At 42.9% G+C, this 16864-nt stretch overlaps 1 protein-coding gene across 2 annotated transcripts in view; it reads left to right on the forward strand.

The window, feature by feature from the left end:
- Nucleotides 1–16864, forward strand: part of LOC118363094 (X-linked interleukin-1 receptor accessory protein-like 2) — a 530410-nt gene that overhangs the window by 478799 nt on the left and 34747 nt on the right. For both annotated transcript variants that reach the window (XM_052488072.1, XM_052488073.1), the window contains one exon: nucleotides 7662–7807. In XM_052488072.1, coding sequence (XP_052344032.1) covers nucleotides 7662–7807 — 146 coding nt within the window. The remainder of the gene's footprint in view (nucleotides 1–7661; nucleotides 7808–16864) is intronic.

A 16864-nucleotide genomic window follows, 5' to 3' on the forward strand; every position in this document is an offset into this window, starting at 1 on the left:
ACTAAATACCCTGGTTTAAATGAAGATACGGATTTACATACGACAGGCCACTAAATACCCTGGTTTAAATGAAGATATGGATTTACAAACTACAGACCACTAAATACCCTGGTTTAAATGAAGATACGGATTTACAAACTACAGGCCACTAAATACCCTGGTTTAAATGAAGATATGGATTTACAAACTACAGGCCACTAAATACCCTGGTTTAAATGAAGATATGGATTTACAAACTACAGGCCACTAAATACCCTGGTTTAAATGAAGATATGGATTTACAAACTACAGACCACTAAATAAATACCCTGGTTTAAATTAAGATACGGATTTACATACGACAGGCCACTAAATACCCTGGTTTAAATGAAGATATGGATTTACAAACTACAGGCCACTAAATACCCTGGTTTAAATGAAGATACGGATTTACAAACTACAGGCCACTAAATACCCTGGTTTAAATGAAGATACGGATTTACAAACTACAGACCACTAAATACCCTGGTTTAAATGAAGATATGGATTTACAAACTACAGGCCACTAAATACCTTGGTTTAAATGAAGATATGGTTTAAAAAACTACAGGCCACTAAATACCCTGGTTTAAATGAAGATACGGATTTACAAACTACAGGCCACTAAATACCCTGGTTTAAATGAAGATATGGATTTACAAACTACAGACCACTAAATAAATACCCTGGTTTAAATGAAGATACGGATTTACAAACTACAGACCACTAAATACCCTGGTTTAAATGAAGATACGGATTTACAAACTACAGGCCACTAAATACTCTGGTTTAAATGAAGATATGGATTTCTCACCCTTCCTGTAGGGTCGTGATGGGTCCATTTGCTGTCATCTAGTGGACATTTTGCTCTATTGCCCTCAGCTATGGTTAGACTGTTGTTGTTCATGTTTTGCTGTGTTCTAGTGGACTATGGAATATTTAGGTTTCTTATTCTTGACACTTCTCCCAGTCATATTTAAGGTTAGAACTACCTTTTAGTGTTCTGATACTTCTAGTTTGGAGTTGTATTTTTATGATAACATAGCTACAGTATTTCAGTGTGTATAGTATTGCTTACTAGGTGTGTCCAATCAATTTTGTAACCACTGCCTCTTCCAATTAGGGCTAATTGATAAGCTGTTTAAAAGAGGACCTTGTACTCCTTTTTTTTGTACTCCCTGACGAAGGCCATGCAGCCGAAACGCGTCGGTTTAAAAAAAACGTTGTTTCTATTGAACATGCCATACTAATAAAGGCATTTTAATCAATTATATGAAGAGTGCCTTGGTCCTCCTTTTTGTTGACCAATTTACCCCTTTTACCAAAGAGCACCTTCTATCTACCAAAATGTACTATTGTGTACCTTAGTAGCGCTTCCCTTCCTCCTCTTTCCATATGTTTTTTTATTTTCCCTTTTGTACTTTAACTATTTGCACATCGTTACAACACTGTATATAGATATATGACATTTGAAATGTCTCTATTCTTTTGGAACTTATGTGAGTGTAATGTTTACTGTTAATTTGTATTGTTTATTATCTACTTCACTTGTTTTGGCAATGTCAACATATGCCAATAAAGCCCTTGAATTAAAAATTGAAATTGAGAGGGAGAAAGAGCTGGAGAGACAGAAAGAGGAAGAGAGAAATGGACTGTGTGCATATTGTGTGTTTGTGGGTGTGTATGTGTGTCTGTCTGTCTGTGTGTTTGTGATGGTCCAAGTGAACATATGCGTGTGCCTGACTATAAATATTCTCTTCTGATGGGGAATTTTAGCAAGTAGCTCATCATTCAGAATGACCTCTATCACAAATCGCCACATCACATCAGTCCTTCTCAGTGGCACTGCAAAGACCTGCTCTTTATTTTCATTTGGAGCTTTTGAAGTGCTCTTGTGGGGGAGAGTTTACACGTCTCTGCAGTGGTTTTGTTTTCTTCCAGCCGAGCCACTAATGATGTATTACGCCTTCCTCTCACCTCTAGAACTGCGTCCTCCTTCCTAGCGTGGAGGTACAGCATTATCCTTTCTGACGTGGCCGCGCAGCATTATCCTTCCTGGTGTGGATGTGCAGCATTATCCTTTCTGGCGTGGGTGTACAACATTATCCTTTCTGATGTGGGTGTGCAGCATTATCCTTCCTGGCGCGGATGTACAGCATTATCCTTACTAACATTTAGAATGGAGTCGTAGGGGATGGCTGACATTTTACGGGCTCCTAACCAACTGTGCTATTTGTGTGTTTTTCACATTGTTTGTAACTTATTTTGTACATAATGTTGCTGCTACCGTCTCTTATGACCGAAAATAACTTCTGGATATCAGAACAGTGATTACTCACCTCTAACTGGATTAAGATTTTTGTCTGACGCAAAGGATATGCTGCTTTTCTGAGACCTGGCCCAAATCCCTGTCATTCGCGTGTAGAAAAGACGGAAATACAGGGGAGATTGGGGTGCCTTGTGAAAATTTGTCGGTGAGTGGGTAACCTGCCTATACCATCCGTTCTATTGGCCAATGTGCAATCACTGGAAAATAAACTGGATGATGAATAAACTGGACTATCCTCCTGTCATGACGTTGGCTTGATGGGGGAGGTTTATGACCCCCCCCATAAATACATTTCTCCCTTTACCTCTCTCTTGACTACAGAAGGACTCTTGAATAGCCTTTGTTAAACATATAGAGTCTGGGAACATCAAAAGGTGGGGGAAAAGGAACCATATTTCGGTAATCCAACCAGCTGAAAATATGCGTTGGTACTCAATGAATATGATTTTTTATTTTTTTATTTTATTTCACCTTTATTTAACCAGGTAGGCTAGTTGAGAACAAGTTCTCATTTGCAACTGCGACCTGGCCAAGATAAAGCATAGCAGTGTGAACAGACAACACAGAGTTACACATGGAGTAAACAATTAACAAGTCAATAACACAGTAATAATGAATATGATGCCTGATCAGTTGGCATCTGAGACATTATGACTGATGACAGGACAACATAAACTGTATCTTGGAGAGTCTACACATTCTAGATTCACATGGAATTGTTGTGCAATTTAAATGTTTAAATATGAAACTATTTGTGAAAAGATTAAATGTAATTTTAGCTTCCAAATGAGAGAATGGGGTTTTCATAAGATTAAAGCTCTGCTCACTCAGTGGCCCGCCCATGTGAAGAGACATTGGTTGTAAACTATGAAACACGCCCTTCTCTCCCCTCCTATATAAAGCCCTTGACAAAAAATGTAACTTTCTGTTCCGATGACATGACAACAGTCCTATGTTGAAAGTGTTCAGATAATAAGCTGTTCATAGCCGTTTATTTACCAACACAAACCGATGCTGGCACGAAGACTGCACTCAACTAGCTGTATAAGGCCATAAGCAAACAAGAAAATGCTCATCCAGAAGCGGCACTCCTAGTGGCCGGGGACTTTAATGCAGGCAAACTTAAATCCGTTTTACCTCATTTCTACCAGCATGTCACATGTGCAACCAGAGGGAAAAAAACTCCAGATCACCTATACTCCACACACAGAGGCGCATACAAAGCTCTCCCTCGCCCTCCATTTGGCAAATCTGACCATAATTCTATCCTCCTGATTCCTGCTTACAAGCAAAAACTAAAGCAGGAAGTACCAGTGACTCGCTCAATACGGAAGTGGTCATATGACGTGGATGCTACGCTACAGGACTGTTTTGCTAGCACAGACTGGAATAAGTTCCAGGATTCATCCAATGGCATTGAGGAGTATACCACCTCAGTCACCGGCTTCATCAATAAGTTTATTGACGATGTCGTCCCCACAGTGACCGTATGTACATATCCCAACCAGAAGCCATGGATTACAGGCAACATCTGCACCAAGCTAAAGGCTAGAGCTGACGCTTTCAAGGAGCGGGACACTAATCCGGATGCTTATAAGAAATGTCGCTATGCTCTCAGATGAACATTCAAACAGGCAAAGATTCAATACAGGACTAAGACTGAATCCTACTACACCAGCTCTAATGCTCGCCGGATGTGGCAGTGCTTGCAAACTATTATGGACTACAAAGGGAAACCCAGCTTCAAGCTTCCTAGTGACGCGAGTCTACCAGATGAGCTAAATTTTATGTTCGCTTCGAGAAAAGCAACACTGAAGCATGTACGAGAGCACCACCTCTTCCAGACTACTGTGTGATCACGCTCTCCATAGCTGATGTTTTATTTTTTATATTTAACCTTTATTTAACTAGGCAAGTCAGTTAAGAACAAATTCTTAATTTCAATGACGGCCTAGGAACAGTGGGTTAACTGCCTGTTCAGGGGTAGAACGACAGACTTGTACCTTGTCAGCTCAGGGGTTTGAACTCGCAACCTTCCGGTTACTAGTCCAACACTCTAACCACTAGGCTACCCTGCCGCCCCAAGACCTTTCAACAGGTCAACATTCACAAGGCCGCGGGGTCAGACTGATTACCAGGACGTGTACTCAGAGCATGCGCGGACTAACTGGCAAGTGTCTTTACTAACATTTTCAACCGAGTCTGTAATACCTACATGTTTCAAGCAGACCAGCATAGTCCCTGTGCCCAAGACAGCCTATAGGAAGGAGGTCAGAGACCTGGCAGTGTGGTGCCAGGACAACAAACTCTCCCTCAACGTGAGCAAGACAAAGGAAATGATCGTGGACTACAGGAAAAAGACGGCCGACAGGGCTGTAGTGGAGCGGGTCGAAAGTTAAGTTCCTTGGTGTCCAGATCACCAACAAACTATCATGGTCCAAACACACCAACACCTTTTTCACTCAGGAGACTGAAAAGATTTGTCATTGGTCCCCAGATCTTCAAAAAGTTCTACATCTGCACCCTCGAGAGCATCACCACCTGGTATGGCAACTGCTCAGCATCTGACCATAAGGCGCTACAGAGGGTAGTGCGTACGACCCAGTACACAACTGGGGCCAAGTTTCCTGCCATCCAGGACCTTATATACTAGGCGGTGTCAGGGGAAGGCCCCAAAAAATGTCAGACTCCAGTCACCCAAGTCATAGACTGCTCTCTCTGCTGCCGCACGGTATTGTTATTTTATTGTTAATTTTTTTATTTTTTTAAACTTTAATTTATTTAATAAATAATTTCTTAACTCTATTTCTTGAACTGCATTGATGGATAAGGGCTTGTAAGCATTTCACGGTAAGGTCTACACCTATTGTATTCGGCGCATGCGACTAATAACATTTGATTTAATGTATAGAATTATCATTCCTACCGTGGAGGTACATCATTATCCTTCCCAATGTGGAGGTCCATCATTATCCTTCCTAATGTGGAGGTACATAATTATCCTTCCTAATGTGGAGGTACATCATTATCCTTCCTAATGTGGAGCTACATCATTATCCTTCCTTATGTGGAGGTACATCTTTATCCTTCTTACCGTGGAGGTACATCATTATTGTCATGGCTTTCTTCTGTTGAAGGAGAGGCGGATCAAAACGCAGCGTGGTTATTTTGATACATCTTTAATAAAGATGAAAATAGAACAATATACAAAAACAAGAAAGGTGAAACCGAAAACAGCCCTATCTGGTGTAACAAACACAGACAGGAACAATCACCCACAAAACCCAACAAAACAGGCTACCTAAATATGGCTCCCAATCAGAGACAATGACTAACACCTGCCTCTTATTGAGAACCATATCTGGCCCAAACACAGAAACATACAAACAAGACATCCAACATAGAATGCCCACTCAGATCACACCCTGACCAAACAAACATAGAACATACAAAGCAAACTATGGTCAGGGTGTGAGAGTACCCCCCCAAGGTGCGGACTCCGGCCGCAAAACCTGAACCTACTGGCGGCTCCTGGCTGACTGGCGGCACTGGCGGCTCCTGGCAGACTGGCGGCACTGGTGGTTCCTTGCAGACTGGCGGCACCTTGCAGACTGGCAGCACTGGCGGCTCAGGACAGACGGGAGACTCTGATGGCGCTGGGCAGATGGGTAGCTCAGGCGGCGCTGGGCAGACTGGAGACTCCGGCAGCGCTGGAGAGGAGGAAGGCTCCGGCAGCGCTGGACGGAGGAGCTCTGGCGCCTCTGGACTGAGGGGCAGAAGCTCTGGCAGCGCCGGACAGGCGGGAGACTCCGGCAGCGCTGGAGAGGCGGGAGACTCCGGCAGCGCTGGACAGGCGAGGCGCACTGTAGGCGTGGTGCGTGGTGCCGGCACTGGTGGTACTGGGCCGAGGACACACACCTCAGGGCGAGTGCGGGGATCTGCCACTGGAGGGCTGATGCGTGGAGGTGGTACCGGATAGACTGGACCGGGGAGGTGCACTGGAGCACTGGAGCACCGAGCCTGCCCAACCTTACCTGGTTGAATGCTCCCGGTCGCCCTGCCAGTGCAGCGAGGTGGAATAGCCCGCACTGGGCTATGCAGGCGAACCGGGGACACCGTGCGCAAGGCTGGTGCCATGTAAGCCGGCCCAAGGAGACGCACTGGAGACCAGATGCGTAGAGCCGGCTTCATGGCACTTGGCTTGATGCTCACTCTAGCCCGGCCGATACGCGGAGCTGGTATGTACCGCACCGGGCTATGCACCCGCACTGGGGACACCGTGCGCTCCACCGCATAACACGGTACCTGGCCGGTCTCTCTCGCCCTCCGGTAAGCACAGGAAGTTGGCGCAGGTCTCCTACCTGGCTTCGCCATACTTTCTGTGTGCCTCTCGGGCTTCCTTGCCAGCCGTGTTCCCTCATAACGCCGGCTCCTCTCTACGGCTGCCTCTGCTCTCCTAGCAGCCTCCACCTGTTCCCATGGAAGGCGATCCTTTCCCGCCAGGATCTCCTCCCATGTGTAGCAACCCTTGCCGTCCAATACATCATCCCATGTCCATTCCTCCTTGCGCTGCTCCTGCTTCCGCTGCCTGTCACCACTCCGCTTGGTCCTGTTGTGTTGGGTGATTCTGTCATGGCTTTCTTCTGTTGAAGGAGAGGCGGACCAAAACGCAGCGTGGTTATTTTGATACCTCTTTAATAAAGATGACAATAGAACAATATACAAAAACAAGAACCGTGAAAAACCGAAAACAGCCCTATCTGGTGTAACAAACACAAAGACAGGAACAATCACCCACAAAACCCAACACAAAACAGGCTACCTAAATATGGCTCTCAATCAGAGACAATGACTAACACCTGCCTCTGATTGAGAACCATATCATGCCCAAACACAGAAACAGACAAACAAGACATAGAACATAGAATGCCCACTCAGATCACACCCTGACCAAACAAAGCATAGAACATACAAAGCAAACTATGGTCAGGGTGTGACACTTATCCTTCCTAATGTGGATGTACAGGTGTGGATGCCGCAATGTCTCCCTCCCCCCTCCCTGTGTGTGTGTGTGTTTGATCTCCAGCTCCACTGTACTGGGGAAAGAATCTCTGCCTAACGAGTATGAACTCTGCGCTGAACTCTTGTTAGCTGCATTGTGAAACCAGGGCCTGTCTCTGAAAACAGACCACTATATGAGGTGTGTCTCCACCCCCCCACTATGTACCTCAGTGGTGACCTGTATACTCTGGGCTATGGTACCTCCCCTGAGGTTCTTCTCTCTCCTATCTCCTCCTCCTCTTCTTCTACACAGGGTGCTGAAGGAACACTTGGGGGAAAAGGAGGTGGAGCTGTCCTTAACCTTTGACGCGGTGGAGGAGACGGACCTGGGAAACTACACCTGCTATGTGGAGAACCACATTGGACGGAGGAGCGGCAGCGCCATCCTGCAGAAAAGAGGTAGGCCAGGCCTCAACACCACTGCTGTCTGCTGATAATACTGCTGTGACAGTAACACTTTAGGCAGACATATTTATGGGTAATGTCTCCCTTGGGAGGGGTGCGGCGTCATGGCATAATACCCTTTGCCGACTTGGGCACGGACCAATTAGAACCCCAGTTCTTCACTTGTCTAATACTCTGTGTCATGCTACAGTTGAAGTCGGAAATTTACATACAGCTTAGCTTTAGCTAAATACATTAAACTCAATTTTTCACAATTCCTGACATTTAATCCTTGTAAAAATTCCCTGTCGTAGGTCAGGTAGGATCACCACTTTATTTTAAGAATGTGAAATGTCACAATAATAGTAGAGATAATTATTTATTTAAGCTTTTATTTATTTCATCACATTCCCAGTGGGTCAAAAGTTTACATACACTCAATTAGTATTTGGTAGCATTGCCTTTTAAATGGTTTAACTTGGGTCAAATGCTTCAGGTAGCCTTCTAGAAGCTTCCCACAATAAGTTGGGTGAATTTTGGCCCATTCCTCCTGACAGAGCTGGTGTAACTGAGTCAGGTTTGTAGGACTCCTTTCTGACACAAGCTTTTTCAGTTCTGCCCACACATTTTCTATTGGATTGAGGTCAGGGCTTTGTGATGGCCACGACTTTCTAACCCTAACCCTAACCCTAAGTCATTTTGCCACACCTTTGGAAGCATGCTTGGGGTCATTGTCCATTTGGAAGACCCATTTGCGACCAAGCTTTAACTTCCTGACTGATGTCTTGAGATGTTGCTTCAATATATTCACATAATATTCCTGCTTCATGATGCCATCTATTTTGTGAAGTGCACCAGTCCCTCCTGCAGCAAAGCACTGCCACAACATGATGCTGCCACCCTTGTGCTTCACGGTTGAAATTGTGTTCTTCGGCTTGCAAGCCTCCCCCTTTTTCCTCCAAATATAACAATGGTCATTATCGTCAAACAGTTCTATTTTTGTTTCATCACACCAAAGGACATTTCTCCAGAAAGTACGATCTTTGTCCCCATGTGCAGTTGCAAACCATAGTCTGTCTTTTTTATGCTGGTTTTGGAGCAGTGGCTTCTTGCTTGCTGAGTGGCCTTTCAGGTTATGTCGATATAGGACTCGTTTTACTGTGGATATAGATACTTTTGGTTTTGGAGCAGTGGCTTCTTGCTTGCTGAGTGGCCTTTCAGGTTATGTCGATATAGGACTCGTTTTACTGTGGATATAGATACTTTTGGACCTGTTTCCTCCAGCATCTTCATAAGGTCCGTTGCTGTTGTTCTGGGATTGATTTTCACTTTTCACACCAAAGTACATTCATTTCTAGGAGACAGAATGCATCTCCTTCCTGAGCGGTATGACGGCTGCGTGGTCCCATGGTGTTTATACTTGCGTAATATTGTTTGTACAGTTGAACGTTGTACCTTCAGGCATTTGGAAATTGCTCCCAAGGATGAACCAGACTTGTGGAGGTCTCAAAAAAAGAATTTTGAGGTCTTGGCTGATTTCTTTTGATTTTCCAATGATGTCAAGCAAAGAGGCACGGAGTTTGAAAGTAGGCCTTGAAATACATCCACAGGTACACCTCCAATTGACTCAAATGATGTCAATTAGCCTACTAGAAGCTTCTAAAGCCATGACATAATTTTCTGGAATTTTCCAAGCTGTTTAAAGGCACAGTCAACTGAGTGTATGTAAACTTCTGACCCACTGGGTGATACAGAGAAATAATCTGTTTGTAAACAATTGTTGAACAAATTACTTGTGTCATGCACAAAGTAGATGCCCTAACCGACTTGCCAAAACTATAGTTTGTTAACAAGACATTTCTGGAGTGGTTGAATAATGAGTTTTAATGACTCCAACCTAAGTGTATGTAAACTTCCGACTTCAACTGTATATGCCTCCCACAACTGTATATGCCTCCCACAATCTGTATGACTGTTGTAAGTAGCCTGGCTAAAGTCAGATCTGGAGAGAGAAATAAATACATTTAAGAAGAAATCTTATTGAGATAGGTATAGATCTATATGTAGGCACTGAAAGAGCATGAGTTTGCAGAGAGCAGAATTTGATCCCCTTTTCTCTTTTTATTGGAAGGGCAGATCTGATCGAGTCACAGCTTTATAAGTGTATTTTAAACCAGATTTTAAAGCAAATTTATGTTTCATAGCTTCAGCGCAATAAAAACTACAACCAATAAATAATCAAATTTGCAGTTTTACTTGATAATCACATTTTCTTACGTGAAACCATGTTTTCACATCTATTAAATTGACAGTTTGCACCACATTTTCACATGTGACGAGAATAACTGTAACGGTCATCGTTGCATGAAGGATCAGACCAAAGCGCAGCGTGGTAAGTGTTCATGATATTTATTAAAACTGAACACTATAACAAAGTGGAAACCGACAACGAACAGTTCTGTCAGGTGCAGAAACAGAAAACAACTACCCACAAAACATAGGTGGGAAAACGCTACCTAAGTATGATTCCCAATCAGAGACAACGATAGTCAGCTGTCCCTGATTGAGAACCATACCCGGCCAAAACAAAGAAATACAAAACATAGAAAAAAGAACATAGAATGCCCACCCTAAATCACACCCTGACCAAACCAAAATAGAGACATAAAAAGCTCTCTACGGTCAGGGCATGACAATAAAAAAAAATCACCTCACATGTGAATTGTAGTTTAACATGTTAAAAACCTTTACGTGAAAATCTGATGTACAATTTTACTTATGAAAAACATTCACATGCGAAAATCAAAGTTGCAGTTTCATATGTGTGAACTTGCAATTCTACTTGTGAAAGTGAAAATCTAATTTGCAGTTTGAGATATAAGAAACTCCAACTGTGAAAATGTTACTTTGTTGGGTTGAAATAATGTCATCTGAAAAGATGTTGTTAACATGTTGTAGTAGTATCCAAAAAGCCCAAATGTGGGACAAGGGAAAGATTTTGCGGGACATTCACAGAACCGTGAACATAATACATTTTTCAAGGGGCAGGTTAATTGATCACGCTCAAACGGCGACATATTTCTGCTGTGTGAAGGTCACTGCCTGTTGCTACATCCATTTTTGGACTTAGAAATTAACGATATACACTACCGGTCAAAAGATTTAGAACACCTACTCATTCAAGGTTTAAAAAAAAAAATATATATATATTTTCTATATTGTAGAATAATAGTGAAGACATCAAAACTATGAAATAACACATATGGTACCATGTCGTAACCAAAAAAGTAAAACAAAACTAAATATATTTTATATTTGACATTCCTCAAATGATGACAGCTTTGCACACTCTTGGCATTCTCTCAACCAGCTTCACCTGGAATGCTTTTCCAACAGTCTTGAAGGATTTCCTACATATACTGAGCACTTGTTGGCTGCTTTTCCTTCACTCTGTGGTCTGACTCCTCCCAAACCATCACAATTTGGTCGGGGGATTGTGGAGGCCAGGTAATCTGATACAGCACTCCATCATTCTCTTTCTTGGTAAAATAGCCCTTTCACAGCCTAGAGGTGTGTTGGGTCATTGTCCTGTTGAAAAACAAGTAATAGTCCCACTAAGCCCAAACCAGATGGGATGGTGTATCGCTGCAGAATGCTGTGGTAGCCATGCTGGTTAAGTGTGCCTTGAATTCTAAATAAATCACAGACAGTGTCACCAGCAGGGGGGGGGGGGCTATAGAGCGTGCTATGGAGTAGACGTGCTTTGCTAGAGCTCCCCTCAATTTTTAAACAAATTCATATTTATCTTAACCTCTCACAAACTCTCTCAAACATTGTCTGGCAATATGACAAAGGGAAAAGGCACCCGAAAAATGGGGCGCTAAACAAGATGATTTGAATGAGATAGACATCGAACCAATTTCAACATTGCCGACCCACAAGGAGTTAGATGAAGATGCTAGCTACCAAGAGTTCCCCACAGAACTTACTCTGTGGGGACCTACTGACTGCTATAAACTCACTAAACAAGATAACAGTCGATCAACGAGGCCAGGCTAAAGGACATAGAGAAACAGTGCACAACGTTCCAAAATGACAACAAAAGTCCGATTGGAAATGCTCGACACCAGAACATCCGAATATGTGGGATCCAGGAGGACACTGAGAAAGGGAAACCCACTGAATTTGTCTCGGAGCTCGGAGCTGCTGGGGAGTGAACACTTCAAAACGGCCATCCTGATCGACCGAGCACACAGATCACAGGTAACGAAGCTGGCCAAGGGCGCGCCACCAAGGCCATTCATCGCACGGCTCCACTATCCCCAGACCAGGGATCTCATCCTCAAGCTGGCTTGTCAAAAGTTCCCCCTTAACTTCAACGGATCCAGGGTGTCTTTCTACCCAGATCTTACTTTGGAGGTGAGGAACCAGCGGAAAGAGTATGATGAGTTACGCAAGAAATGCAGGGCGGCCAACATCCAATATGGATTCCTCTTCCCAACCCGGTTTAAGGTGACAGTCGAGGGATCAACATGTACGTTTGACAACCCAAAAGAGACCGATCTTTTCTTGTCAAGCAAGCTCCCTGGCTGAGGATACAGAACGGCTGTGTCAACCGGCTAAATGGCCAAATACAGGCCAGGGATGCGTTTGAATTTCCTGTCAATGTCTTTTCGATCAGAAGATCAGAAATAGGGACTTATATGATGAGTGAGATGTTAGGGGTAGCAATCCTGATAAGAAAAAACATTCCTTTTGTTTACTCATCCTCGATTTCAGATCCTAATGGTCGGTATATTATTGTGGCTGGTACACTGAATTCGAAACCAATGACCTTCGTCAATTTATGTGGACCCAACTTCGATGATCCATCATTTTTTCAAATGGTATTTAAGGCCATACCAAATATCTTGGATACAAGTGTTATTGTTGGAGGTGACTTTAACTGTACGTTAGATATTATTTTAGATAAACAGCTATCAAGGTCACTTCAACAATCAAATGCCAGTGTCTATCTAAATACATTGATGACAAACCTTAACATTGTCGATATTTGGAGATTGACGCACCCAACAGATAGGGATTATTCTTTCTTTTCGGCAGTTCATAAATCATATTCCAGAATTTACTATTTTTTTGTTGGACTCCAAACAAATTTCAGCAGCTGCTTCTGTTACCTATCACCCTATTCTAATTACGGACCACTCTCCTCTGTCCATGGTGCTGAAACTCGACAATGTGTCTACAGGTCGACGACCGTGGCGCTTAGACGCATACTTTTTGAAGGATGAGACTCTTTGTCAGTATTTGAAGGCGCAGATTGCCCTTTTCCTCGGAGGTAACGACACCAGGATGTTGACGACTCCACGCTTTGGGAATCTCTAAAGGCTGTGATTAGAGGTTACATTATTTCTTATACATCAGAGAGGAAGAAACACACCAATACTAGGCTGAGAGATATTAAAAGAGAGTTAGGATAACAGGAGAATGTTTTTAGGACGAATTCCTCGAATGCAGTCCTTGAAAAGATCACAAAGTTGAAATATGAATACAATACCATCCTTTCGAAACGAGTGGGCTCTTTACATGCTAGAACGCAACAAAGTTATTTTGAACTGAGTGACAAACGACATAAATTATTTGCAAGACAGCTAAGGCATGTACAGGCATCTAGAGCTATTCACAAAATAAAAGACAAGAAGGGTACAATAGTAACAGAACCACCGGATATTAATAAATGCTTTGCGCAGTTTTACTCAGAGCTATATCAATCAAAATGCGATGCTACTGATCCACAAACTGGAACGTTTTCTCACTGAATGTGAAATTCTTAAACTAGACAGGGGGGCAGCTGCTACACTCGATGCAGGGATAACTTTAGAGGAAATTAACACAGCGATAGCTCAATGTCCAAACAGCAAGGCCCCTGGGCCCGATGGATATGTAATAGCATTCTATAAGAAGTACTGCGCCTGTCTAGCTCCACTTATGTTGCGAATATTTAAACCTTCCAAAGAAAATGCCAAACTCCCGCAAACACTGTATGAGGCTACAATAGCACAAATTTTGAAAAAAATATAGAGAATCCATGGAGATGTCGTCTTATCGCCCCTTGTCATTACTCCCCATAGAAAATAAAATGTTGACAAAGATATTGGCAAACCGATTGAAAAAATATATACATACACATACACCCTGACCAGACAGGTTTTATCCCGGGCCGACATACAGTATATACTACAATTTGAGATGCCTTTTCAACGTAATGTATCATGATCATAAAGTTGAGGCAGTGGTAATAGCTCATGATACAGAAAAGGCGTTTGATCAGATTGAGTGGAAGTATATGATGTCGGTTCTGGAGCATTTCGGGTTTGGAAAGGAATATATTAATTGGATAAGAATTATTTATGCACACCCAATGGCGTCTGTGGTAACCAATCAGGAAATGTCGCAGTCATTCTGCCTGTTCAAGGGCTGCCGACAAGGGTACCCTATTTCGCCTGCTGTCTTCGCTATAGCCGTGGAACCCCTTGCTACTCTTAACGAGGAAGCCAGAATTTCAAAGAAGCATTCATGCAAGTACAAGATAGAGGGGGGCTTTGGCCTTCCTCACTTTAAACTGTATTATTGGGCTGCTAATCTGAACAAAATGGGGCGGCAGGGTAGCCTAGTGGTTAGAGCGTTGGACTAGTAATTGGAAGGTTGCAAGTTCAAATCCACAAGGTACAAATCTGTCGTTCTGCCCCTGAACAGGCAGTTAACCCACTGTTCCTAGGCCATCATTGAAAATAAGAATTTGTTCTTAACTGACTTGCCTAGTAAAATAAAGGTAAAATAAAAATTTAAAAAATAATGTATTCTGGAGGGAAAGTTTACCTGGGATGCAACGGAATGGTCTGCCTGCATGGCTTTTGATTGAGCAGGCCTCCTGTCAACGTTCCTCACTCCCTGCACTTGGTAATAGTCCAACATATGTGAAAAAAAGCCACTTATGACTCTAATCCAGTCATTTGTCATACGCTTAGGATCTGGAAACAGATGAGGTATTTTCTTAACATACCCACTGTATACACTGACAGCCCGATTTGCTTGAATCATGCTTTCCACGCTGCATTGGGTAATATGGTGTTTTCACATTGGAGGGAGAAGGGGCTCACAACAATTGGTGACTTATACATTGACGGTCAGTTAGCTTCATTTCAACAATTACAGGGTAAGTATAACATGCCAACAACACATTTTTTCAGATACCTCCAAATCAGGAATTTCTTAAGGACACATATCCCACGGTATGGCATTAAGAGAAATAGTCCTACATTAGATAGCTTGATCCTTGTCAAACCCCATTCAAATGGGTCGGTCTCTAGACTGTATGATGTGCTACAGGCCCACATAGAGGTATCCACAGACACTATTAAAAGGGCTTGGGAACAAGAACTTGGTTCAGAAATCTCAGATGAGGACTGGGTAGAAGCTCTCAGGAATATAAACCACAGTTCAGTGAATGCCAGACACAACCTTGTTCAGTTTAAGGTGATACACAGGTTACATTACTCAAAAGTAAAACTGCATAAAATATTCCACTGTGTGAGAGGTGCAAGCAGGATGAGGGGACGTTGACCCACTTATTTCGGACATGTCCTAAGTTACATGCTTACTGGGCTCTCATTTTTGATTACTTATCTAAAGCCTTCAATAGAGTTATAGCCCCAGACCCATTGATCACTCCGTTTGGTACAGTTGATGGGAATAACCAGGAGGGGAAGGATGTCTCTCTTTGTACTTTATTAGCCAAAAGGCTCATATTGCAATTTTGGAAATTGGAGACTGTACCTACCTTTGAAATGTGGTTATGGGATTTAGGGAATGTAATAGATATGGAAAGGATTTGATATAATACCTTCAATAGAAGTCCAATGTTTTAGAAAATATTGCAGCCAATACTGGATAAATGGTCTAGTCCCACTTCATATCTGGGTTGATGATCTGCTGCTACTCTGTGCTGTACTCCACTCAATATATATTTTTGGCTTAACTACACTGCCTGTAATGACTATATTTTGTCTTCTTATACATGTACAGTCGTGGCCAAAAGTTTTGACAATGACACAAATATACATTTTCACAAAGTCTGCTGCCTCAGTTTGTATGATGGAAATTTGCAAATACTCCATAATGTTATGAATAATTATCAGATGAATTGCAATTCATTTCAAAGTCCCCATTTGCCATGCAAATGAACTGAATCCCCCCAAAAACATTTCCACTGCATTTCAGCCCTGCCACAAAAGGACCAGCTGATATCATGTCAGTGATTCTCTCGTTAACACAGGTGTGAGTGTTGACGAGGTCAAAGCTGAAGATCACTCTGTCATGCTGATTGAGTTTGAATAACAGACTGGAAGCTTCAGAAGGAGGGTGGTGCTTGGAATCATTGTTCTTTCTCTGTCAACCATGGTTACCTGCAAGGAAACACGTGCTGTCATCATTGCTTTGCACAAAAAGTGCTTCACAGGCAAGGATATTACTGCCAGTAAGATTGCACCTAAATCAACCATTTATCGCATCATCAAGAACTTCAAGGAGGGCGGTTAAGTTGTTGTGAAGAAGGTTTCAGGGCTCCCAAGAAAGTCCAGCAAGCTTCAGGACCGTCTCCTAAAGTTGATTCAGCTGAGGGATCGGAGCACAACCAGTACAGAGCTTGCTCAAAGAATGGTAGCAGGCAGGTGTGAGTGCATCTGCACGCACAATGAGGCAAAGACTTTTGAAGGATGGACTGGTGTCAAGAAGGGCAGCAAAGAAGCCAGTTCTCTCCAGGAAAAACGTCAAGGACAGACTGATATCCTGCAAAAGGTACAGGAATTGGACTGCTGAGGACTGGGGTAAAGTCATTTTCTCTGATGAATCCCTTTTCCGATTTTGAGGCATCCGGAAAAAAGCTAGTACGGAGAAGAAAAGGTGAGTGCCACCCTCAGTCCTGTGTCATGCCAACAGTAAAGCATCCTGAGACCATTCATGTGTGGGGTTGCTTCTCAGGCAAGGAAGTGGGCTCACTCACAAACCATCCAG

Source organism: Oncorhynchus keta, chromosome 30 (genome assembly GCF_023373465.1).
Source record: "Oncorhynchus keta strain PuntledgeMale-10-30-2019 chromosome 30, Oket_V2, whole genome shotgun sequence".
Lineage (NCBI taxonomy): Eukaryota > Metazoa > Chordata > Actinopteri > Salmoniformes > Salmonidae > Oncorhynchus > Oncorhynchus keta.